This window comes from Phialemonium atrogriseum (genome assembly GCF_030411735.1).
Source record: "Phialemonium atrogriseum strain 8032-3 unplaced genomic scaffold QBC33scaffold_1, whole genome shotgun sequence".
NCBI lineage: Eukaryota > Fungi > Ascomycota > Sordariomycetes > Cephalothecales > Cephalothecaceae > Phialemonium > Phialemonium atrogriseum.
This window is the reverse complement of record NW_026848138.1, coordinates 1,356,456-1,381,529: the sequence shown is the minus strand read 5'-3', so window position 1 is coordinate 1,381,529 and position 25,074 is coordinate 1,356,456. Positions and strand designations below refer to the sequence as shown.

Below are 25,074 nucleotides of genomic sequence, written 5' to 3'. Positions count from 1 at the left end.
TGTTGTAGTGTAAAGTATGTACCTGGGTCCTCTACGGCCTGCGTTGTAACGGAGGAGCGAAGGGATCTCAAGGAAGGAGCGATTGGATATCAACGGAGGAGCGAATGGATCTCAGACGAGGCAGGTACTTGCTTACCTAAGGTACCCAGGTAGGCACACTTCCTCAGTAGTGGGTACTTGACAAAACCAGATCTCGATGCCCCGCAGCTACCAACTTGGAAGGTAGAGAGGTACCTACCTAGGCAGGTACGCAGCACCTTTGGTACAGGGCCTACCGTGTATGCAGGGACCACAGGCCGGTAGGTTCTTTTTAGCCTCCATTTCATTTTGCTGATTATTTGAGGATAGGTTGAAGGGTGCCATAGACTCTGACGACAGTGGTGTTTTCTTTCCTCGGGGGCATCAGAGCTAGGATGCTGCGTCGTCGCGCTTTCCTCTGAAGAATACACGCTCTCACTACACCACAAAGGTAACCACAATGTCGACAGGGTTTGTGCACAATCTCTTTCAGTTTTCTCTTCCGTTCTTGTCACTCGCCGTGTTTCTCCCGCCAGCAAGCCATTAACCTTACCAGCTACGAAAACAGCCTCACCTCGCCCCTTCGGCTGCCGACCTCCTCCAAGTAGCCGACCTGCCTAAGGTGCACTCTTCTTGTCTCGACCTCGCCAGGTTCCACCATGTCGAGTGATGATGCGAAAGAAGTTCTTGCTATGCAGGACCCGGTTGTCCAGCAGCTCCTGCGTGGCCCAGTCAATCATGGCGTCCTGATCCCGCTCAAAACCAATCTCGAGCTGGGAGACGATCACATATGTGGCCGAATCCTCATCACGCGCATGCCAGTTAAATGTGCAAACCCCGCCATCAGGTATAGCAAGCCCCTCCGCCACTTTGTTTGCCGCTCTCTTGCTTTGCTTCCCTGGCCAGTCCTGGTTAATCCTCTACAAATGCTCACATGCTGACTATTGGCCCAGCCTTCTGCGCAGCCTGCTTCCTGAGGACATTGTTAAGGGCCTTCCTCATCTACGCCGGTGCGCAAAGCCATATGACTTGCCTGTCCACCTCAGGACCAAGTTCATGAACGAGAACCCGCAGAGCAGACAGATACACACTGGCAAATCGACCTGGATCTACGTCATAATAGGCCCTGAGCAGCCCCTTTCGCGGGACGAGATTGCCAAGGCATTGTCCACCATTGAAGGGCTGGAGGAAGATGTCTTTATACGGAGTGTCCCGGTGCCCATGGTAGCACCTACATCCCAGGTCCAGGCAGCCATGTGGACCCAGCAGTTCTGGCCCACTGTCTACCGAAAAAACAACCCACTGGGGCCCCACCCCTCCATGGTATCCCGCTCTACCGACGAGATCACGAATGATGCTACCATCTGGATGGCCTTGGCACACCGGGTTGCTCAACAGTCCAGGGATGCTGGTTACGGAGAGGCTATTGGAGCTTGCATTGTGCACCGAGATGGGGAGAAGACTTCGGTTGTCGCACTGGCTGCCGATGCACGTTGGCAGTATGGACGAGGAAATGCAGGTGACAAGGGCAACCCCATGGCCCATGCCGTCCTCCGAGCTATCAGCATGGTTGCACAGAAGCTGGTCCGCTGCGAGAAGAGAGAGCAGGGGGCCCAGCCACCTGTGTTGGAGTTTGAGGCATTCCAGGATGAGCCGATCCTTGCCGACGAAAAGATGGTTTTCGACACGGAGCACCCCAGCCCAAATGGCTATCTCTGCCATGACCTGGAGCTGTATGTTACTCATGAGCCCTGTGTTATGTGCTCCATGGCCATCCTCCACTCCCGAATGGGCAGGGTCGTCTTCCGGCACCGGATGCCCCTGACGGGTGGGCTCTGTGCCGAGGACCGCGGCCATGCTCATTCTCACCCGGCTGGGCCACAAGCTGGACGTGGTTTGGGATTATTCTGGCGCAGAGAGCTGAATTGGACCTTGCTTGGATGGGAGTGGGAATCAGCAGGCTTTCTAAAGCCTCTGCTGGTCGACTATGAGGTTCATGCCTAGGATTCACGACTGCCTTACGAGTTTACGACACTCTCCCCTACTTGCAAGATGGAAGAAGAAAAACGGCCAAGAAGAAAAAGAGGAAAAGGGAACAGGAAAGACACAAATGAGACGAACACGGGGAACTAGATGGTCGTCTCTTGGAGTTGGCATTGTTAGCACCGCATTTGGAGGCATGGAAAATGTACTCATGATTGGCGTTTACGGGGAGGGGAGCATGCCCTGTTGCATTTCGCACGAGCTGCCCTCACTAAACCGCTCGCCACTTTGCTCAGGCATAACTCAGGACATGGTCAGGAGAGTTTGTCATAAATAGTTAAGATGAGTGGCAGTGCTCTGCGACTTGGTGGAGTTATGAAATCGGAAAATGTCAACTTTTTAACGAGAACTCTGATATGGAACAGTTTTGGCACCTGGATTCAGAAGGAGCACCGACGCAGCTCACGCGAGAACGCAGTTTTGGGCCTTCTCCCACTCCTCAACCTCGGCAAGTTCGCTCCGAAGAGCAGGTTAGACACAAAGCAGTTGCTTTGATATTGATTCTGACTTTGCCGCCCACCAGAATTTGTTCGTCGTTGTCGCTAAGAGACGCGATTCACTGCTGGTCTATCTACGGATATGCAGGTAGGTACCTAGGTAGATAACCGGGCACTGTTCGTAGGGTACAGTATGTAGAGCTACCCCTGCTACCCGCCGGCTGGATATCACGAGGTGAGGGTGAAATTGTTTGGAGCTCCTCCTTTGGCTCCCACGTTAGCCCCCCACTAACGTGGATATTCTCCCCACCATCATCTCTCCCCCCCGTCTCTTTGTCCCTGGCTCTTTACCTTCAATTGCCAACGGGGTATCCCAAAAGCAGTCAAAGAGCCCACGACCAATCTCGAGACACCACGGGTTTGTTGCGCCAGGTTTCAGGCCATGCCACTTCTTTGACTCCCAAAACGCCCCTTCGTCTCTCCTCGCAGGCTGTCGAAACCTGGTGGTGTCATCCAACTTGAAAGGAGGCCTCGCCGTCGCTAAATATGTGACGACGTCTGCAACTTTTCGACTGCAGATATCCTCTTTCCATCAAGCGTTTCCTGGAAGCCGCTCCCAACATGCCCGCGACCTCGACCAACAAGAAGCAGCCCCCGCGTCGGGCTTCTGCTGCCTCTGCTTCCGCAGCTCCTGCCAGCGCCGGGCAGCCGTCGAAGAAGCGCAAAGCAGACGCAGCCCTGCAGAAGTTCTATGCCGTCCGCAGTGGGCATAAGCCCGGCATCTACCTTCTGTGGCCCGAGTGCCAGGCCCAGATCGCCGGGTTCAAGGGCGCCCAGTGTGAGTACAGCACTACCCTCCACTCGTCTCCGGAACTCCCCCTCCCCGGGCCAGGCTGACCAGACCAACCAGTCAAGTCATTCACGACCCGCGAAGACGCCGCCGCCTTTGTTGCTGGCAAGACGCCGCCGTCGGAGGCCGAGGCCCTGAAGGGTCAGCCGGACAAATTCTACGCCGTGGCCAAGGGGCGCAAGCCGGGCATCTACACAGACTGGGGAACGGCCAGCGAGGCCATTGTAGGTACCAAGGGACCCAAGTATAAGAAGTTTGGCACGCGTATCGAGGCAGAGGCGTTCATGCGCCTACACGGGGATGCCGCCACCGTGCTGGCCATGGAGGGTGTGACTCTCGGCGATGACGACGACGACGACGACGACGACGACGACGATGAGGAGGACGATGACGACGACGAAGAGGAAGAACAGCCTGCTCCGAAGAAGGCCAGGACTACCAGCACTGCCACTGCTGCGATTCCTGCCCAGGCGGGCAAGACCGGCAAGCTGCTTAATATCTACACGGACGGAAGCAGCCTGGGCAACGGATACCATGGAGCTTCCGCGGGGGTCGGTGTCTTCTTCGGTTCGGGAGATCCAAGGTTGGTGCCTCTCACACGCTCTCTCACATCTTACCTCGCAAAGGGTCATCTACTAAACCTTTGATCAGGAACATTTCCGAGAGACTCCAGGGCGAACCTCAGACGAATCAGCGGGCGGAGCTGACGGCCATCCTACGGGCCCTCGAGGCTACCTCTCCCAAGCAGGGGGTGCAGATCATCACGGACAGCAAGTACTCGATTCAGTGCGTCACCGAGTGGTATCGGAACTGGGAGCGGAACGGATGGACGACCAAGCAAGGCCCCGTCAAGAACAGGGATCTAGTGGAGGCCATCCGGGCCAGGATCAACGAGAGAGAGGCGAAGAAGACGCAGACCATCTTCACCTGGGTCAAGGGCCACGCGGCGGACGCGGGCAATGTTGCTGCTGATCAGCTGGCTGTGCAGGGTGCGAGAGGCGGATGAGTGAGTCAGTGAGTGAGTGACTGACTGACTGTGTGAATCAAGTCTGTGCGTATTGGGGCTCTTTTCCCTGGGGCCCGTTGTCCCTAGAAGATAGAATGCTGTGCAGCGGAGGTTGAGCTTAATTCCACATACCCTTTTCCGCTCAGCCTTGTAGGTTTTCGGATGCTCCAATATAACTGATTCTCAACGACATCCAGGTTGTCATCCCTTTTCTGAGGGGAGGTGGTGGCTGTTCCAGATCAAAATGAATACATTCTCTCAGATATATTCAATTTTGCTTTTCCTTTTGGCTACCGCCGACTTGTATTTCCATCCAGGCCGGATGACGAGACGCGGGCCTCCGATTTCATCGGCCTCTTCCGACTCTTCGTCCAATCCGTGTGGTTCAAGTGTAACGGCTCCACAATTGACAGTTTGGTCGGAATCTTTTGTTCTACCCACCTGGTTTTTCCCTCATCTTGGCAACCTGAGTTTAGCAAGCTCTCTGGAGTCATTCTTAGCCAGACGTTGCCGCACGTGTTACCCAGTTGTTAACCACTTTGTCTCTTCGCGAGCCCGTCTCTCCGCGAGCCCAGCTCCTCGCTCCGTGCTCGCTGTTCTTTTTTCATCTGGGGGAGTTGACGTCTATGCTGATGTGTCTCAGCAATACCACGGCCCAACTTGCCCATGATTCAATAACACTTGCTCCCTTCGCTCCGGCCTACGACTTCCTTCCTGCTGCACGGACAAGCAGGGACGATTCCGGGGTGACGTGATCCGCCCCGCCGACATCTCGCCCCGTCCCGGCCACCCGGCCACCCGGTGCCTGGTGCCTTACCTCCAACCATCCAGCCAAGATGCCGACCTTGGCACTTACCAACTTCAACATCGTCCTCAGTGTCCTGGGAGGATGGATTTCCCTGTTTGGCCTCGTGTCATACCTCTGCAAAGAGAACTTTTACCTATCTGAGGCCCGTACGTTACCTTGCTCTACAGATCAACCTGTCTGGGCCCTCTCCCTCCCCGGCGTCGGTGCTAATACATTCTCCACAGTGATCTCTCTCTTGGCCGGCGTGGCACTCTCCCCACCTGCCGCCAACCTTATAAGGCCGCTGGACTACGCCGGCTCCCAGGCGAACCTCAACACTGTGACCCTGTACTTCTCCCGCCTCGTTCTCGGCATCCAACTGGTTCTTGCAGGGGTCCAGCTGCCTAGTAGATACTTGAAGAAGCAATGGAGGCCGCTCTCTCTGCTGCTCGGCCCCATAATGGCCCTGATGTGGCTGGCTACGAGCCTGTTGATCTGGGCTCTCGTCCCCAACCTGAACATCCTCCACGCACTCGCCATCGGGTCCTGCGTCACTCCCACCGACCCGGTCCTGTCCAACGTCATCGTCAAGGGTAAATTTGCCGACCACAACGTGCCCAAGGACCTCCAGCAGATCATCATCGCCGAATCCGGCGCCAACGACGGGCTGGGCTATCCGTTCTTGTTCTTCGCCCTGTACCTCATCAAGTACACCGGGGACGGCGGCGTGGCCGAGTCGGGAGGCGCCGCGAAGGCCATGGGCTTCTGGTTCGCCGAGACCTGGGGCTACACCATCGCCCTGAGCATCGTGTACGGCGCCATTGTGGGGTGGATCGCCAAGGAGCTTCTCCACTGGGCCGAGGAGCGCAAGTTTGTGGACAGGGAGAGCTTCCTCGTCTTCGCCATCTCCCTCGCCCTCTTCATCGTCGGCACGTGCGGCATGATCGGGAGCGACGATGTCCTGGCCTGCTTCATCGCCGGGAACGTGTTTACCTGGGACGACTGGTTCCGGCTGGAGACGCTGGACGACTCGCTGCAGCCGACGGTAGATATGTTGTTGAACGTGTCCATCTTCATGTGGTATGGCGCCGTCTGCCCATGGCACAGCTTCCTGGACAACTCCGTGATCCCCCTCTACCGCCTCGTTCCCCTTGGGATCCTGATCTTGCTGCTCCGCCGCCTTCCCTGGGTCCTTGCCATCCACAAATTTGTCCCTCAGATTGAGGAGTTCAGGCAGGCAATCTTTGTCGGCTTCTTTGGCCCGGTCGGAGTGTCGGCCGTCTTTTACTTATACATCGCCCTGGAGTTTCTGGAGACAATGCACGTCAATGGAGAGCCTCGGAAGGATGTGGAGAAACTCCCAGAGGCCGTGTATATCGTCGTCTGGTTCATTGCGATTTGCAGCATTGTAAGTCCTATTACTGCACCGCCTACTTGTCCTCGGACGCCCAGCTTATACACTAGTACAGATCGTCCATGGCTTGAGCATACCCCTCGGAAAGCTAGGCTACTACTTGCCCAGGACCTTATCCAGAGGCCTCTCTTCCCCATCGGATACTGACAAGGCAACGCCGCCATTCACTCTGCGCGGCAGAGTGACCAATCTCATTACTAGCAGACCGGGTTCTCGACTCGGTAATGAGAGCACTCCAGTCTGCCACTCGGCATTGCCTGCCCCCTTATATCGAACCGGGGGCTCGATAATCCCCAGAAGGGCGGAAACCTCGGTCCTTCCACCCCGCATGGCGACCTTGAACCCAGTGAGCGGCGGCGACGGCATGGGCGCCTCGAAAAGTGCCATGGAGACAGAAATTGAGCTACGGGACCTATCATCAAGCTCCGGTGTTCCTGGACGAACGATACGGTTCCCGGATGAACATGCAGCTCAGCCCGGCTCCCAGGTTGCCGACCAAGGTGCAGGATGAACGGGGCGCGGTTGGCTATGCTATCTCCACCAGGAGAGTCTACGCATGATGATGGGGCCCGCGAAGGATATGATGATCATAGGAAATGGCACTGTTTACTAAAAACGCACTTGGAACTCCATAAATGCCCTCGTATTTGGAGACGGGCGAGCTTGATTGGGAGGTATTTTAAGTTTCGAGATGGGCCGTTTCGAGACGGCCGCATACGATAGAACTGCTTGCTACATGAAGGACTGCTGGCTACCTAGGCACATTTTCAACTCAAAAGGCCTGCGTCATTGGGATGTGGGTCTATTATCCTTATCCACTGCGGTTCGAGGAATGGGCTTGTTTTACTTGTTTTACATGACAGGAACTACCTCGAAGGTTGTTTCATGCCCTCGGTCATGCTAAAGTGACGTGCTCGGGGATCTAGGCCGGGAATTGGGCGCTGATAGCTTATCGTGGATAGGGAAGTGCTGCTCAAGGACTCAAGGGAGACTTATCGAACTGGCCAAAGGGCTGGGGATATCTTAGGCGAGGTATTGTGGCGCTAAGGTATTGCTTTTGCCGACCCTTTTGGGCCCTCTGGGTGGTGCCAGGGCGAGATGACATGGTCGAAATTGATGTGAGAATGCATTCGTGCGTTTTCGAGCTGGAAGGAGGTTGGCCGATATGCTCTTTGGCTTCCATGACTGAAAGCAAAAACTTTGAAGGCTCCTTCTGGGTATCCGAGCTGTACATACATATGCTCAGCTGGATCCCGTACGAACAACGTATGACATGGTTGCCGGTTTTATTTAGCCTCTGGCAAGATTGGAGAAAAGGTGGGCTGGAGCAGACTCGGATATGCATCCGTTGTGGCTCACAGAGTCTGTTACAAAAGACATTGTCTTTAATCCGTCCCTGTCTGCCTTTCCATGTCGTGCTGTGCGAGGGCCTTACACTGTACAGTGTGAAGTTGTGTGTACCCATCCTGGCTGGGCGTAAATGGTACAGTGTCTCACACGTAACCCTTGCCCCGGTCTGCTCTAACTAATCCCTGAAGCCGGATCAATTCATAGGTGGTGTCCATTGCGGTCGGAGCCACGCGCACCAGCCCCGGGTCCTCCACCTCTACTGGATCCATCTTATCTCATCTGTCTCTCCAGGTCGAGAGACACTTTGACTAGCTCTACCGACCTCGAACCCCGACTTCGAACCTTGCTTTTAGAGACGTGACCCAATATTGTCATTGTTTGTGGCAAGACTCTTTAAGAGCGACGACCAACGCTGACGAGGCCACCTGTCTGTCACGCCGGTCACGGCCTCTGGCAATTGGACGCAAAACTCCCGTCGCCCTTTTTACCGCCTCCCAATTCTCCGCCCCCCGTTCATGACTAAACCCCATATCTGCAGAGAGCAAAAGCTTCAAAAAGTCAATTCTTCAACGACCAGGCAGACGGGGAACTGACGGCCACTCATACCGATTGTCGCATCTGCTCGGCCGTATATTCTCTCGTCCCCATTGTCATTTATTGTCATCCCTTGGCCCGTCACGTTGAACATGCCGGCTTGATCGTCGCAGAGTCGACAATCCTCTCGATCGAGACCGTCCGTTTCAACCGTGTCCCGATTTGGCCTCTCCCGTCGTTTTCGACCAAGTCCTTCCTACAAGTATCACCGACAGATATCGGTCCCATCTCACTGGCCATGCCGGCTACCGGGAACGGCAGAAGCAACCCGATCATCGCGGACGAGGCAATGACTGCCGCCGTGGGCTTCAACGGCGAGTATATCTTCGAATCCGACGAAGGAAGCCCCCTGCCATACATGGACTTCGATGGCCCGGACACGCTACAATCCTTTGACAGCACACGACCGGCCGAGCCCAAATCTCTCTTTCCCATCAGCGGGAATCTCGCAGCACCGCAGCCCATCGCGAACCCGCACTCGCTCAACGGTTCCCAAGATTCATCTTCTGATTCATCATTTTCCAAGCAGAGTTCGGCCTCTACCAAAACAACCTTCACCGGTGGCGACGTGATGATGAGCGATGGCAGTGATATAAAGGCGGAATGGAGGTTTGAGGACTTCGTCAATGGAGACGATGAGCCGTGCGATGGGACTATCAACCCGGCATCCATCGAGCTGGCCGGCGTTTCCAGCACGCCGAGTCCGTTTCACACAGGAACAGCGGCAGGGTTGTCCCCGCAGGTGGACCATGTCAGCATCGGGAGCGGTGGCAATATCTCGTCGCCCTTTACCCCAGACGAGACGCGGCGTCGCAGCATAGCTCTCTCTGTGAGTCTAACCTGGTAGCCATGAGTCCTTGCAACGTTTACTAACGATGGCCGCAGCACTATTCGCTGAGCCAAACAATGAACCGCCTTACAACTCAGGGCTCTAGAGAAGTGTCTCCGTTGTCTAACATGGTCCCTAGCCAGGACTCGTCGCCACCTGTCATGTTTAACTCGCCGTCTCCCAGTGCAGCGTTGGATTTCGCTGGCTTAGCACCTACAGGCGGCCGACCGGCGGCCCATTCGTTGTTCGCGTTCGATCTTAACCATACTCCGGCTCACCAGGCCGGTGTAGGACCGGCACCGCTTCATATCCCGATGCCCATGCAAGTTCCCGTTGCCCAATTCCCCTACCGGCAGGCGTACGGCCCTCCGCCCTACAGCCTAAAAATCGAACCCACGCCCCTGAAATCCCGAGTAGAGACCCAGATTCCAATCAAGATGAGGCTGTCCCCGCTACCGCCAGGGATCCGACGCCTGCATCTCCCGAGGCATACCATCAGCAAGCCGAAGCTGCTTGCAAAACCTCCTCCAGAACGGAGCCCTGACATGCTCGAGCTCCATACCGTTCTCGTCTGCACGAGTGCCATGCAGAACACGGCACAGAGAGAAAGGGCATGTCAGCGGGCGAGAGACGCGGCGCAGGCACCTGGGACCGATTCTCGGGCAGAGGAGATGTCTGATGACGAGGAAAGCAAATCTCAAAATGGCGGCGAAGTACACATTTGCGTCGGTTGTGTGACCCGCGAACGTAAACGAGCGGCTCGCAAGAAGGTCAAAAAACCCGAGGACGAGCAACTATGGTTGAAAGACGAGAGCCGGAGGGTTATCGTGTTCAACACGCACGAGATCAAGGAGTGGCAGCAGTTGAATGTTCACGAACTCGGGCCCAAAAGTGCCGAGTTTCAAGTCGACGCCCCGATGAGGATCGCCTGTTACTGTCGCCACCATAGTGAGAAGTCCGGATTCCAGGTTATCTTCACCATTACGGACTTCCACCGCAACGTTATCGCCCAGGCCTTTTCAAACTCGATTATGATCACGGACGACCATAAGACACACACCCTCCCCCCTAACGCGGCGGGAAGCTCTGCGGACGGTAGTGACGCGACTCTCACCCCTTCAGGCCCGAATCAGGCACAGGACGCGAACGCTCTTAGCCCGCCAGGGAGTTCTGTCCGCTTATCACATTCGAGTTCTGACCTTCAGACGCTAAAGCGGAATGTCTCGATGACATTTCCGCCCTCTGTTGCAACGCCTGGTCTGTCTCAGGCAACGTCTGCAGTAACCACTCCGCGAAACCTATCGAGGCCAGCTTCGCCCACGGGACTCAATGGGCCCTCTTGTAAAAAGAGGAAGGCAAGCGGCTCTGCGAAGGTTCCGAGTGGTCTAGCAATGACGCGCCTCGAAACCTCCCACCCTTCGGCGGCACAGTCACCTAGCCAACAAGTAGGGGCCCTGCTACCAAAAACTACGTCTCCTTTCTCGCCGAGCTTGACCTCCTTCCCATCTACCACGGAGCCCATGTTCGGCCAGACTCCGCTTGCTACCTTCTCGACAGGACCGCCTACACCAAACAGCAATGACCAAATGCTGTTCGGAGACGGAAACCGGTCCGGCAGCTTGGACAATCTGGCGGCGGCGCAGGCCCAGATGTACTCGGCGCCGGCCTCGTCACACCCGAGCAGAGCGCCGAGCCCTAGTGGGATGAGAGCGCACACCGCTGCATTGCAGCAGCAGCAACGGCAACAGCAGCAGAATTCGCAGTTTGCCCAGGCACTTGCGACCAGTCTCTATACTCTCCCCATGGGGATCGGTTCTCCACGGCCGCCCTCAATTATCCACAAGATTATCCCTGCCGAGGGTCCAAAATCTGGTGGTATCGAGGTCACGATCTTGGGCAGTGGCTTTCACCAAGGCTTGGAGGTCATGTTTGGCGAGATCAGGGCGACCACGACAACGTACTGGGGCGAGAGTTCGCTGGTTTGTCTTCTGCCGCCGTCACCTCACTCCGGCAGCGTTCTCGTAACACTCAAGCACCAAAATGCGCCGCCCTCGCAGCAATTCTCGACGAAGCAGCCCATCTTCAAGTACGTGGACGACGACGAGCAACAGCTTATGCGCACTGCCCTTTCCGTTCTTGGACACAAGATGAACGGGTCGTTTGAAGACGTCAGCGAGGTTGCCCGCCGGATTATCGGTGACGTAAACTCGCAATGGGGGGCTTCATCGTCGGCTCCTGCTGGTCAACGGACTGGGGGGCCGCCGTTCACCACATTCGACGCCAACTTCGAGGCCAAGCTTTTGAAGGTTCTCGAACTCATTGATCTCGACGACAGCACCCACAAGCCACGGCTGAATCTTAGGAGGTCGACGGGCCAGACAATGCTCCACCTTGCCTGCTCCTTGGGTCTGCATCGGTTTGTGGCTGGCCTTCTAGCTCGCGGTACTAACCCGGACCTACGTGACAAGGGAGGCTATACACCCTTGCACGTGGCGTCTCTCAACAATCACCCCGAGATTGTTCGGCGCCTAATCTCCTACGGTGCCGATCCTACCATCCGTACCTTGTCGGGACTCACGGCGGCAGATGTGGCTCGCTCTCGGGAGGTTATCCGAGCCATCAGGCGTGTTGAGAGGCACGCTCGATCCTGCAGCCGCGGATCGCTCCACAGCCGTGCCAGCAGCATGACGTCGCTGAAATCACTCTGGGAGCCCCCATCGGCTGCCCAGCCAGCATCAGGCCAGACGTCGAGCGAGGAATCCGAAACCGGGGAAGAGAGCCCCGAGTATTCGTCTGAGGATGTCGCCTCAGAAAAGGATCCGGATGTCGACGATGGCCCATGGCTGGATATGAGACGCAGAAGAAGTACAGGTGCGCCTCGATCTCCGGACAACAACCCGACTGTGCTTCTACAGCCCTCCCAAGCCGATGTCCCTGGTGGGATGGGCTCGCCAACCGCAGCCGTCACGGCGTTCAAGGAGCAATTCGCTGCCCAGTTTCAACAGATCCAACAGGCAATGGCTTTGCACATTCAGAATCTCCCTCAGTTCCCGTACTTACCACAGATGCCGCATATGCCGCCGTTGGCGGACTACCAGGCTTACCTCAATTCAGCCGCAGTCTTCCAACGGCTCACCTCCATGGTTCCCAACATCGGCGGTTCTAGGCCAGGATCTGCCGGCGAGCAGCCAGCGAGCAAGGGACTAGATGGAAGGCGGTGGGATATATCGTCCCTAATGTCTGGCGCCGCTACCGCTCCGCCGCCTGCCTACGAGGAGATCTTCCCTCAGAGCGACATGGACACAAAGCAGGCCTCTGCGGCTCAGGCTGCCGCCGAGGCTGAAGCCGATCACAAGTGCGCCACCCTCTACGACCAGCCGAGCACGTCGATGGCATCCACCGAGACCCGTCGGAAGCTTCCCGCTCTATTGCAAATCGGTCGCAAGAACGCCATCACTAGGGAGCAGCAAGAAAACCTGCGCCGCGCGCATGCCGAGAAACTGAAGAGGCTGAGCCGTGATCGGAATCTGTTCTTCATATGGGTGAGTTTCTCCCAAGTTTCTGTTTTTATTGCCGACGTTCAATACTCGTCTCCTCCGGAAACTGTACACATGCTGACATTTACCGCACAGATTCCGCTCCTCATCGTTGTCCTCTTCGCCATGCTGTACGGCAGGTTCCCTGGCTTGTTCACGGCAGCCTGGAACACTTTGCCGACGTTCGGCAAGCAGGTGGCCGCGGAAACCGCGGCAGACACGATCGCAGAAACAGTCGCAGAATCAGTCGAGGATACTGTCAAGGATAGGATTGTTGAAGTCCTGTAAACTCTATTCATCCCCATATAGGGGACCTCCCTTCCCTTCCCTTCGTTAGAGCTCTTCCATGTTTTTGTTTTAGTCACGGGTTTGACTGTTTGGTTCGTCTGTACATTCTAGAGAGGGACAGGGAAAAGGTATCCGGGCCATCATCCATCCGAGGGTTTGCGAGGAACCCGAGTGTACTGACCTTGTGGGTTATCGTCGGACGGCGGGCATGGATGGAATACTGGTTGGTTGGTCTTCACCAAAAGTGGAAGTGGTGATTTCGCCTGGGCTCGACCGACGTTGAATAATATGCCCTAGGTATTCCTATTGATCTTATATATAGAGCAAAGCTGCGATGCTGTCATGATGAGTGGACACTTACTGTCCGGTATGTCGGTATTTGAGGCAAAATGGACTCGCGCGTCCTTTCAGGATCTTGACTAGTTCAACAGTGACAGGTAATTACAAGGTGGCGCCAGTTAGACAATGACGCTATTCATGGCACATCCAGAAGACAAGAAAGTCGTCTGTTGCAAACAACCCCTCCCACAAGTCTGTCAAGAGTCGTGCAAGTACGAGAAATTCGACACACATGGAGAGAAAACTCCGGGAAGCCAAGCCATCACAACCGAAAAGAGTAACGAGATGTCCATTTCCTCTCCTTCCCCCTTTTTGAACAAGAAAACCAGAGTTAAAAGACATAACATGGTCCCTCGTCACTTCATAACCTCGTGGGCTCGTCATGGTCCTTGCTCCTTTGGCATGAATTTACACAAAGCGCACAATCAGAACAGACGGACAAAAAGGGAAGCCAGGCAGATGAGATGCGATGAGATACCAGCCGGCACTCAGCGTTTCGCCCCCCTGATTGGGTTCCCCATCTATTCATCCCATCAATCTCAACAACGCAAAAAAGGAGTTCGTGACTTGTTCGATCCATCGATTCATAAGCCGTACAATGTCGTGGGTCCCCATGGCGGTCATACTTTTTCAGAGGCCGTTCCGGAACATACAAACGAGAGAGAAAAAAAGGCCGACTCGCAAGTGAGTTCAGCGCCCCTGCGTCTGACAGGAGAAGCAGAGGGAAGGGGGGGCTAAACCTCCAGCCTTTTACCAAACCCCGCAGTTCTCCACGTCCCCGACGCCCGAGTCGCGGATGCTCGTGTCGTGGTGGCGGTGATCCTTGAACTGGGCCGGGATCCTGGGCACGGACGGGATGCCGCGGTTCGCGTCCGGCGCGACGGAGAGGGGCCCGGGTGCGCCGCCGTTGCCCTCGCTGTTGCTGCGCAACCGCATACGCTGTGGGTAGTGGAAGCTCGGGACGCTGAGCCCATTGACAATCCCGTCAAACGACGGCCGCGTAGGCGAGTCGATGGCCATCGGCTCTGCCGGCATGGCCGGGAGGGAAGGGGCCGGTCGCAGGGGGATCGGGGGGTGTGAGGGCTGCGAGAGCTGCGGCTGCGGCTGCGGGCGCGCGACCGGGCCGGGAGACCTGCTCGTGCTCCGCCTCCTCCGCCGGCCGCCGCCGAGGACTTTCTTCGCCTTGGTCAGCCTGTTGGGGTTCCCTCCGCCGGACTTCTTCTCGCCGCCGCCCCCACCTCCACCACCACCACCCGCGGCGCCGGGTTTCCAGCTCGAACTGAAGCTCCGCATCGTGCTGACCGAGTGTCGAGGCGCCTCCTTCCCCATCGACGGCCAGTTCGCCGGCCCGGGGACGGCTATCGACGGGCGAGACGACGTCATCGCCGCGGACTTGTGCCCCGCCGCCGCGGCCGCCGCGAGCGACATGTCGGCCGAGATGCGCGAGGCGGATTTGCGCAGCTTCTTGGCGAGCTTGCGGGCGCCCGTCTCCGGCCACTCGCGGTCTGGCACGCCGCCTGCAATATCGGCCATGGCGCGCTTGGTGCCGCGCTGGGGCGAGTCGGCCAGGGGCGCGCCGTTGTTGTTGTAGCCGCCGTGGCTCGACGGCATCCGGGTCGCCACCGTTGGGCGCGGATACGGTGCCAGTGGCGGGTCACCGGTGGACGGGGCCCTGGTGGCGGAGTAGGGAATGGCCGAGAATGCGAGGACTGATCGCGGCTGATGCTGGGTGGTTGGGGGTGGACGCTGGTGCTGAGCTAGGTGCTGCGAAAAGGTCTGCGATGGGGGGGCAGGGGCTGGTGCGGTTGGGGCATGTTGCCCGCCCGCCGTCCTTAGCGGGTGCCGTGTTCCTTGGATAGCATGGTTGGTGAAGAAGCCAGAGTCCATGAGGCTCTTGTAACTCTCCATCACCTCTTCGCGAGTTGGATAAGCAAGTGGATTGCTAGCGACAGCTGGTTTGGCTTGCTGTTGCTCCTGGCGAGATACCGGCCTTTCGGATTTGGTACTCGCTATGCTGGTGGCCGATTTTGACCTAGTCAAGTGCAGTTTCTCGCGCACGCCGTCCCACAACGGAGCGAAGAACCTGTTGGGGGCCTTCTTAATTGATTGGCCACCGCTGCTAATCGGTCGAGGCGGCGCATTGTTTAGGTAAAACTGGCGCTCATATGCGGCCACATCGTCGGGCCCGATGAAGGCCACAGGAGGGGCATTTGAGGTTCGGTCATTCATCGAGCCCTCGACGAAGCGGCTTTGCGCTCGTGAGTTTGGCTGGGAGCTTGGCTGACACGCTCGGCCAGCTTGTGGCGCAGATTCGGGGAAGACCGAGTATGAAGCCATCGTTATCTGTATGGCGTATCGGTGGTTGCGGGGGGGGGAGGTCGTGTAGATCTTCTCAAAGTAGGGTATTGTTTACATTCGCTTCATCTGAGGTCACCTGAGATTAGGCCTTGAAGGACTCTCTGCTGCTGAAAACACAGGTGTTCTGAGCACGCAGAGAGTGTCGATGATGTAGAAGCGCGACTTCAAGAGCCGTATCCAGGACACCATGTGTTGTGTTTATGGATGTATATTCGAAATCGAGATGTTGACCGTGCATATCGATTAGGACCGCGTTGACGCGACAGCAACCAGCCCACAAGGTCGACACGTGACTCTGGCTTTGGCCGGATTCCACCACAAAGTCTTGCACTCCCCAGCGAATCAAAGCACGCAACAAGAGCAATGTTTCATACTGAGTCAAACCGATATATTTGGCAGCTATCTGCTACTCGAACCTTTAGACCTTCCCGAGCCATACAAGATTGTTGCACTAAAATACATGCCGGTCGCAATTCCCTATTGTAGGAGCTGCTTGTTGCCTGATGTCCAAATGGAAACCTATGCTTTGCAAACCCCTACGTCCCCCCTAAGCGTTATCCGCTTCTAGTAAGGAATACAGAAAGAATCGATGTGTAACTTGCAAAGAAATGTGTGTAAGTGAGTGTAGGCCTCGCCTGTTGGCGAACAGGCAGCACAATATGTACATGGTCTTCAGACCAAACATACGCAGCCTAGTGACACCCCAAAACCGCGCGCTTCGAGAGCGCCAAAACTCCGAATCAACCAACGTGATGGCTGACGATCTTGGATCCGTCGGCACGTACATAGATCAACGGCCCTTCGTCACTTTCAACTTCCCGAATATTCTCACGGGCGCCATTGTGATAACGAGGGCTTTCGTTGTCGTAACGGAAAGACTCGTCTCTGGTACGCTTCGAGCCCGTAACAGTAGGTGCCATCAAGGGAGCAAGCGCGGGAGGGCCGTTGCTGCCGGCGTGCGGCAGAATCTGTGGGAGAACAGTACTGGTCGGGCTGATGAGGGGTGGCATCATTCGGGAAGGTGCTGGCCCAGCAGACACCGAAGGAGCCGGTGTCTTTGGGATGTCAATCGGTGGCAGTTTTACTTTGGAACCCGGAGGAGCGGGTGCTATCGGGTTGAAGTCCGAGTATTCAGCATGGAGTGGACGCATGTGGGAAGGTTGATGCCTGGTGAGATCCTCCGAGGGGCGCTTGTAAGAAGCAGATTCACGCTGAGGCGACGGGTTGGCCGGAGCATACGACTGAGGCGGGCCTTGGTCCAAGTGGTTGTAGGACGGCTGTGGCGGTGGGGCATAGCTTCCCTGGTGCGGGTAGGCTGGTCCTTGGCTGGTCTGATAAGAAGGGGATGGCGGCATGGACGGCGGCTGAGGGTACGATTGAGACTGAGGCGGGTACTGCGGGTTCGAGGGATTGCCCAGGAACTGGAGATGCCCACCAGAAGACGTGGACTGTGATGGGAAATGTGGTGCATAATCCACACCAGACGGCCGACGTGTAGCGTCCCCGGTGTAAGGGGTCCTTTCGACGCTGCCGCTCAACGACCGAGCCCGGTAATCCCGTGCCTCGGGGGTTTCTGTCCTCCTCCTCCTCGCATAATCATCTTCACCGTTCTCATAATCACCGCCAGCTTTCCTGTCACGGCGGCGCATGCGAACATCGCGTCGAATGCGGACTCGGCACCCTTGCTCCGCCACAACTCGGCTAAGCTGAGTGCTTTCGCTCAGACCAGGGAACTTCTTAGCGCTGAAGACGACGAAGTCGCATGACTTGACCTCCATACGGAAGTCAAAGGAACCACCAGTGGCGACAGAGAGCCCTGGGTTGGTGATCTTGGGATCCGGAGTGTCGGGATCCTTGTCCTTGTCCTCCTTGGTCTCCTCGTAGAGATTGAAGGTCAGGCGATAGCGACCCTCATGACGCACAGAAAGATCTGGGAACAGGAAATAACCAGCCTCGAGGGGACGATCCAGGTATGCCATGCCCGACACGGGCATACCGGTCAGGACGGGTGGTTGGTTCGCAGCGGGTGTCTGAACGCGGCCATGGGCAATGACACGAGCATGCTCCAGTGTTGCGTAAAGGAAGAAGTTGGCATTGTATAGGAAGGTGATGTCTTTTTGCTGCGCCTCTGGCCAAGTTTGGCCCTCAAAAATGCGCAGCTCGACAACAGGCGGCGGGTCAACAGGGCGACGATCAGCAGAAGCTGAAATAAAACCCGTCAGCATGGGTCCTGCTTATTGGGAGAGACTGCAGACTTACATTTGGGACCAGATCCACATGCTCTCGCCCGCTCGGGTTGCTGAATGACGGTGAGTTTGTAGTAGAGTTTCCGGCCGCTTTTGGTGAATCGTTCTATGACGGCAGGCTGCGACTCGTCGAGAGTCAGCCCGTGGGGCGACGGTGCAACAGAAGCTCCCATCGTGGGCGATGGCAGAGTCGAGATGAGACTGGTTCAGATAGGAAATGGCCTGAGCATAAGCTGCCAAGTTAAATATGACCTGTAGTTGAAAGGCGTTAGAGCATTTCCAATTGATGAACTGCCTCCAAGAGAGCGAGCTTGTGCCCTGAGGGCCCCGACCCGGTTGGAGGACCCAGCCAAGTGGATGGGAACCGGATAGGCTTTTGCCACTTACCCAAACCGAAAGGATGGACCAACAAGCTGGGTACGATGGATGTCGGCAGAACGGTGAATCGAGTCTCGGCGGTTAAAAAGAAGGACGAAAATCGGACACGCGTTTTGGTTGATCGACGTTGGGGGAATGTGATGGGGTAGACTTCGATTCGAGAGACTGATTGATTATGCTCTGGTTGACGACGATTGCAGCAGGAAGGAAGAGCGAATGGTTGGGACGACCCAAACCTGCGGACTGGGACAGAGGAAGTGGGAACTGAAATATCGGGCGGATTGGCGGATTGGGTATGATTGGCGAGCCCCGGGCCTCTAGCGTCAAAATCAAGCTCGGTTGGTGGAAACTGACTCAAGCCAGACTCTCGGTGTCGTGGTCGGCGCTCTCGCAACGCCAGCACGCGGGTTCTTGGAATCGCGAGTTGTCGTCGAGGGCGAGAGTTCGTGGAGTCGTGGATAACAGAATGCGTGGAAGTTTGGGGGTGGGGGGAAGGAAGAGAAAAGGGAAAAGGACGGCTTCAGGAGGGAAAAGAGGAGGGCTTGGGACCCCAGCACCGGGGCAGGGGGTGGAAATGAACCAATGTGACAGCAAGTCTGTGCTAAGAATGGTGGGCGAACGCCATCTTCCTGGGTGCTGGTCATTTAACCCGCGTTTGCTTCTCGCAGATGGAGGGTAGGCCGGTCTTCTGATAGGGCAGAACATTGGGCTGGTGGGACGCACTTGCCCCTCTGGGCTTAGCCTTGGAATCTGGCCCGTTTCTCCAGCTGGGGTTCGAGACGCCGTGCCATGTTGGTTGCTAGCCAAGGAGTCCGACCGTGTCCAGCACTGTTTTCCAGTGGAAGGGTTCTGCCGCATCCCTGCTTCTCTCTCATTTTGCCCACATTGTTTTCCAGTTTGCTCCCGTACGTAAAAGTGGTGTATATGTGTACGCCAGTCAATAGTCCCAGCCTCTCAACCTCGACTTCTGAGTGGCCGGCGATGGCAGAGACTGACAGTTTAGGAAGTACAGATTACAGTGCCCGGTTACGACGTTTACGCGAACCTTGAGACCTACCTACCTAGGCACCATCCATCAGTATCCGTGGCCCCAGCCCGATATACCTTATCTGATCCTCAATCAGGCAATCCATCCAGGCAACTAGAGGTGAAAAAGGTCATACCCCTAAAGATATATGTGCGCCAACATCACGGCGTGGCGGGTTCCAGCTCCAAGTTTTTGGGCCTGGAGCGCAGCAAATTGGATGTTGGGCCTGCTGCTTCCCATGTGCTCAGCTCCCAATGTTGGTTATAATACGTCCGCATATGTACCTACAGAGCAAATTGCGGAGACCCCGAAAAGAGGCCGATCTGCAAGCCACTCAAAGTTGTCCCAGGTCTCGATCACACCTCCCCTGCCCTGTAATGTACTGTACATCAAGACATGCAGGTTAATATATGATGGAAGCATGCGTAGAATGTAGGACTCGTTACCTTGGTGCGTATCCATACACTAGTATTAGTGGTAAATAAGCGCCGAGTGGTCATGGAAGCCTCCGCGCTGGCTGCACGTCTTTTGTTCCGTCTCCTTAATTTGTACACAGTGAGATAATTAATTGTTGTTACATACTGCGCAGTACGTCTGCTACGTAGCAGCAGCCCAAGCTGACTCAAGCCAACAAGGTTGCCAGTTTGGCACCCGCAATTCATCAGAACCGATGGTTTGGACTGTTGGCGGCGAGGCGACCCGCTGGCACGGCGCAGTCATGGAGTGAGGGAGGAGGAGTCCGACAATGTGGTTCGGTCCCGGCGGCAGCCATAAAACAGATCTACCAGTCCAGTTTCGCTGGCATTTTGAGACATCAAGCATGATCACCGACACTCCGGCCCCAGACCCCCAACGATCCACGGCAGCGCGGCGCAGAATGACTCGAAACAATGCCATTGGGGCCTCACTGGCATGGCCGCCACAGTGGCGGCGCTCAAAGTTCATGCATTAACGTAGGTATCCAGCTGCGTCGCGCCCCCCTTCAGAATTCCAGCACGACATCCCGCTGCGGAATGGGGGCCCGAGCAAATCATCTGCCCTCTGGTGGATCTGCTGGTATCTCCCCCTGTCCCCGTGTCCGTCTCCGCCACACCAGACGACTTCCCCTTTCAGGCTGAAATGCTGCGGATCGTCGACTCACCCCTCGGGACCGAGCAGTACCAGGACTGCTGTCAATCAGTGAACAAACTGCCGAGATCCCAAGAATCTGTTGGTTTTATCTTCCGGCTCTCACCCGTCCCTTGGAAACACAAAACCCAGGTTCGCGGCATGGGCGACTGCCGCATCAATCTGCTTTGATTATCGGGCCTATGTCACGGTACGAGTGGCCCCCGCGCGGGTCCCAAGCAATGCTGCTCCGAGTGCCTCAATAAGACGTCGGTGTCTGGACTTGGTCAAGTCACGGACCTGTCCAATGTGTCCCCAAATAAACCGAGGCAGGCACATATTGTTCATTAACCAGCCTCTTAAGGTCAGGCTCGAGAGCTGGGCCGCTTTAAAACTCCACGTCTCTATAACAAGAAAATGCCATGCAGACTTGAAACTAAGTAGGAACTGACCAAGTTGCGTGTCTCGACTCTTCTGGTATTGTCTGATAATTCGTACCAGAATTCATATCAGGGGCGCAGCTGCTTCCTGCCTTGCGAAGCAGTGATGGCTCATGGGAGAGACGGATACAGTACCTCGCGTTCCTGCATGCCAGTTGCCCACCGGGAAATGTAATGATGAGCCCAAGAGACAAGCGAGCTCGTCCACCAGCTGCCTATGAGAGCCTATTAAACAGGCAGGTCACTTTGTTCCGAGCGTCCGGGACCGAAACTCAACTTAAGCGGTATCCCGTATCGTCTAGACCCCCTGTATCGGGCAACTTTACGTCGAGATGATCCACTAGAATGCGTGGGACTTTCCGATCTCGAACATCGGACTAGGTTTCCCATGTCGCCGGGATCCCGACGTTACGAGACATGGTGGGTCTGTAGACACGAAGCTGTGACGCGATCCAGAGGGCGGAGCGTGAAACGCAAAACGGTCGTCGCGAGAGCCAGGAAGGCTTGAGCAGAGAGCAAAAGCAGGCTTGAGCACTGGACCCGTACGAGGCCGGTGCCGATGAGGGTAACCGACTGGACGCACGTGGGTGTGTGTAACGTGTGACGAGGGGCCCTAGGCGTGAGCCCGGTATCCCGGGCACAGGGTGACATGTTGAGGAACGCTTCTCTCTTGAATCTATGCAGTGACTGGGTGGCTTGTCCTGTCCTTTGCAAGGTAGAGTTGATATGGTTCGTTATATGCTGCCACCGCCTGATCATGTTGGCGTACGCGAACATAACCCATAAATTTGCAATCCGGAGGGAAACAGAAGTTTGACAATGAGATGCCCAGGTAAGTATCAATGAGGTTGTCGAATAAATCCGTCGTCTTTCGCCAGTTGCCGCTGCCAGAAAGCTCCGGACAGCAGACTAAACCGGCCCAATCTAAGTCAACAATGTCCTCTAAGCCCTCCTCTTGCGTATAAGTAGTACTCAATATTTACACGCTGACTTCCTCGAGCATGCAGTTTCACGTCAGGCGCCAACCAACATGAATCCTGCGTCGACCCGTTTGCTACTTCCCGGGGATCGGCTCTCGCCACGTGGAAGCTTGGCTCTGATCGCGGCAGGACCGTCAGGGGGTCGATGCCGTCAGCCGCCCCAGCACGATCAAGTCTTCTCCGGTAGAGCATCGTGTTACCCGGACGGTGAATGCTCGTGCCGCACGTTTTGTGAGAGGGCAGGACAGTCAGGGGACCCATGAGACTCGAGTTGCCGACTCTGAAGGCCATTCAATATCTCCTGAAACCCACCAGAGGACGACCACGAGGGCCGGTTTTTGCTTGGTGAGGTCGCTTCTTGCTCCCGGTAGCTAGCCGCCTCCTGCAAGAGGCCTGCCCCTGCCCTGCCATGCTTCGTCTCGGCGTCGACGGCAACCGACATTGCGTCGGCCCCCATGGCAAGAGGACGCGAAGCAAGCCACGGCCATCCCGACTTTTCCTCTCCCCTCCGTGCTGCTACCCGTGGAGTCACGGCAATGCGCCACACCTTATTTTTATCTGTTCGTGTTTCCTCCCATGCTGTTTTCCCACCCTCTCGCCGACGCGCATGCCCGGTTTCCCATTCCATTGACCCCCCTTCCCCCCCGTTTCAACCCAGAGATATCCTTCAGTATGGAACTCATCTCTTGATGCCGGTACTCTGACCAGGCACACGACTGTGTAATTGGCTGCGGTTAACGACAGGGGGCACTAGTCGGTCTGGAGATGGAGCGACCAGCCAAGACTTTAAAACGAGCCTATCGCCTGGGAAATCAGTGCAAGGCCTTCCAGACGCCCACCCAAGGACCCTCTCTAGGACGAGCTCCTGAGCGATTCTGCGGCCTCCCACCGTGTGTGGCAAGGCGATGTAGCACAGAATAAGCAAGCCCACCCAAGCGATCGACAGGGCTAAGTTTGCGAAGCGTCTATGTGAGGTCTGGAGATCCCTGCCATGTTGAGCTGTCTGTTAGCGTCATGGGGTGTGGGCCTTGCGCTACGGTGGCGATGAGGTAACTACTATGTAGAGAAATCAACCTCGAGGCAATATCATGAGATGTGAGGGGGTCTGGATAGGAGGTGGAACCTGTTACCTGAGCGACTCCCGCAAGATACCGGCGAGATTCTTCACCATAATTATCGTCATTGCTGTCATGTTATGTTCTCATATTATTCCCACCACCCAGAAGAAACCGATAACTTGACACCGTCTTTATGTGTATAGCTTGCAAACTACCATATCATCATATAATAGAGCCAGAGACTGTATTAGACATTAAGCTGGAGAGAAAGACAACATCCACAACCCTGATATGAAACCAATGGGTATATATCCAACTTCTGAGATGAGAAAGAGGGTATTTCCAGACTTTCCGACCAAACTCATGACATCCCGCACAACTGAGACCTGTAAGGAGCGCGAGGGAGGAAAAAAAGCACAGTTTCGTGAGCTATCATCATCAGCTTCCCCTATTATGTCGGCCCCACCCCCTTTTTTCGAATTTTTTCGAATTTTTTTAATAAAGCTGCCATGCGCATTATGTTTCTGTCGCACCGGCTCGTTCGAACTCGTCCCCAAAGCTTGGAAGATCTTTCTTCAAGACCCCTCTGTTTCGTGGCATCCTTGGCACCAAAGCGCCGAGTCTGTCGCACATCAACCCCGAGCCCCTTTTAAGGGACAGGCTCACCGGCGACACCGCCGGTAGTGGTAGCGGGAGCCGCGGTGGTGACGCCCGTACCAGGCGCGCCCGCACCCATGCCCGCGCCCGTGCCCACGCCCGTGCCCGCGCCCGCAGCGGACGAGGTGGGGTGGCTCTTCTCGGGGAAGGTGCCCTGCGGGGCGTTGACGCGGCCGTACTGGGTGAAGGCGAGGTTAAGGCGGCCGTAGTCCCAGCGACGGGACATTGGGAGGACGGCGAAGGCGATGACGGGCAGGAGCAGGATGTCGAGGATGCCGAAGAAGATGAAGCTCCTCGTGACGCCGATGCGGTTGCCGCCGTCGCTCACGCCCCAGGCGATCGGGTACAGCAGCCAGAGAAAGTTGACCCAGCCCGACAGAAGGCTGATGTCGCGGCCGATGCCGACGCGCCGGGCGCCCGAGAAGCCGTCGCGGAGGGTGCTGAGGGCGAGGAGGATCCAGGCGAAGGTGCCGAAGGCGAAGAAGCCCCACTTGTAGTTGGTGCGCGTGAAGGCCGCGACGAGGTAGCTGATGACCCAGACCCAGGAGAGGGTGATCTGGTAGAAGATGGTCGTCCACGAGATGCCGCTGGGGAGGCCGAGGGCGAGGATGAGCACGGGGAAGGAGACGACCCAGTAGACATACTTGGGCCAGAAGATCTGGCGGTCTCCCTTATGGGTCTGGTTGGACTGACTGATTACTCTGAAGGCGAGGTCGGCAGCCATAGCATAGTAGGCGATGGTGCCGACGAGGAGGCCAATGGTGAAGAGATAGTGGAAGATCCTCTCGCCGGAGCGGGCAAAGAAGCTCAGTGCAAAGTAGACCAGCTAGTCGATCGAGTCAGCATATCATGTAGATTTATATACATATACATATATATGTATATATTCCTTGCACAGGCAGGCATCTTACAGTAGCCAACAAGAAGACGGCCGTCACAGCCCAAAGCCAGTCAGAGCCGTGTACCGACAAGTGCTGGTGCCCTGCTGGCGGGTTGACGTCGAGAGCATGGTTACTCCGTTCAAACAATAAGACAGCCATTATGTCCCGTGATCTCGGCCAACACCGATAAAGAAGGTCAAGGCTCGGTAATGTGTTCAAGTATGGGGAAGCAGGCGAGTACTGAGTTAGCTCTGGGAAATTCGCTGAGCGGATGATGGATTTAAGGTCCGCTCCAAGGGCGTTCTGGGAGGGCTTGACCTCTTATAGGCGCGCGAGCAAATGCCCGGGCAAGCTTGGCCGAGTAGTCATGATCACGTACGGGAAGCTACTCGAAAGCCGAGCCTACCGAAGCGATCAGGGAACTCCTGGGGGAATTTGGTGAGCCACTAAG

General features: G+C 56.3%; 6 protein-coding genes across 6 annotated transcripts; 3 read left to right on the top strand and 3 right to left on the bottom strand.

Annotated features, from left to right (window-relative positions):
- The first annotated feature begins 343 nt into the window (after positions 1 to 343).
- On the top strand, positions 344 to 2,452 carry QBC33DRAFT_521711 (tRNA-specific adenosine deaminase subunit tad3). Its single transcript, XM_060426483.1, has 3 exons — positions 344 to 489; positions 575 to 865; positions 972 to 2,452. Exons 2-3 carry the CDS (start codon positions 678 to 680, stop codon positions 2,020 to 2,022), a joined length of 1,239 nt encoding a protein of 412 aa, XP_060288779.1. The 5' UTR covers positions 344 to 489; positions 575 to 677; the 3' UTR covers positions 2,023 to 2,452.
- Positions 2,453 to 3,119: 667 nt separating this feature from the next.
- Positions 3,120 to 7,066, top strand: QBC33DRAFT_443108 (Sodium/hydrogen exchanger family-domain-containing protein; the record flags this gene model as incomplete). Its single annotated transcript, XM_060424211.1, has 8 exons — positions 3,120 to 3,336; positions 3,409 to 3,659; positions 3,729 to 3,931; positions 4,000 to 4,330; positions 4,552 to 4,585; positions 5,186 to 5,308; positions 5,387 to 6,549; positions 6,611 to 7,066. 8 exons carry the CDS (start codon positions 3,120 to 3,122, stop codon positions 7,064 to 7,066), a joined length of 2,778 nt encoding a protein of 925 aa, XP_060288778.1.
- A 1,722-nt stretch (positions 7,067 to 8,788) lies between these two features.
- QBC33DRAFT_443957 (ankyrin repeat protein) lies at positions 8,789 to 13,152 on the top strand (the record flags this gene model as incomplete). Its single annotated transcript, XM_060424248.1, has 3 exons — positions 8,789 to 9,328; positions 9,385 to 12,870; positions 12,961 to 13,152. 3 exons carry the CDS (start codon positions 8,789 to 8,791, stop codon positions 13,150 to 13,152), a joined length of 4,218 nt encoding a protein of 1,405 aa, XP_060288777.1.
- A 1,083-nt stretch (positions 13,153 to 14,235) lies between these two features.
- On the bottom strand, positions 14,236 to 15,921 carry QBC33DRAFT_16409 (uncharacterized protein). The gene has a single exon (XM_060422258.1). The coding sequence runs from the start codon at positions 15,826 to 15,828 to the stop codon at positions 14,242 to 14,244; it is 1,587 nt and encodes a 528-aa protein (XP_060288776.1). The 5' UTR covers positions 15,829 to 15,921; the 3' UTR covers positions 14,236 to 14,241.
- A 302-nt stretch (positions 15,922 to 16,223) lies between these two features.
- Positions 16,224 to 18,454, bottom strand: QBC33DRAFT_521701 (velvet factor-domain-containing protein). The gene is made up of 2 exons (XM_060426482.1): positions 18,109 to 18,454; positions 16,224 to 18,052 (listed from the first exon to the last, which is right to left on the bottom strand). The coding sequence occupies exons 1-2, from the start codon at positions 18,266 to 18,268 to the stop codon at positions 16,590 to 16,592; spliced, it is 1,623 nt and encodes a 540-aa protein (XP_060288775.1). The 5' UTR covers positions 18,269 to 18,454; the 3' UTR covers positions 16,224 to 16,589.
- Positions 18,455 to 23,734: 5,280 nt separating this feature from the next.
- QBC33DRAFT_554010 (family A G protein-coupled receptor-like protein) lies at positions 23,735 to 24,782 on the bottom strand (the record flags this gene model as incomplete). Its single annotated transcript, XM_060429464.1, has 2 exons — positions 23,735 to 24,568; positions 24,654 to 24,782. 2 exons carry the CDS (start codon positions 24,780 to 24,782, stop codon positions 23,735 to 23,737), a joined length of 963 nt encoding a protein of 320 aa, XP_060288774.1.
- Between the last annotated feature and the right edge of the window lie 292 nt (positions 24,783 to 25,074).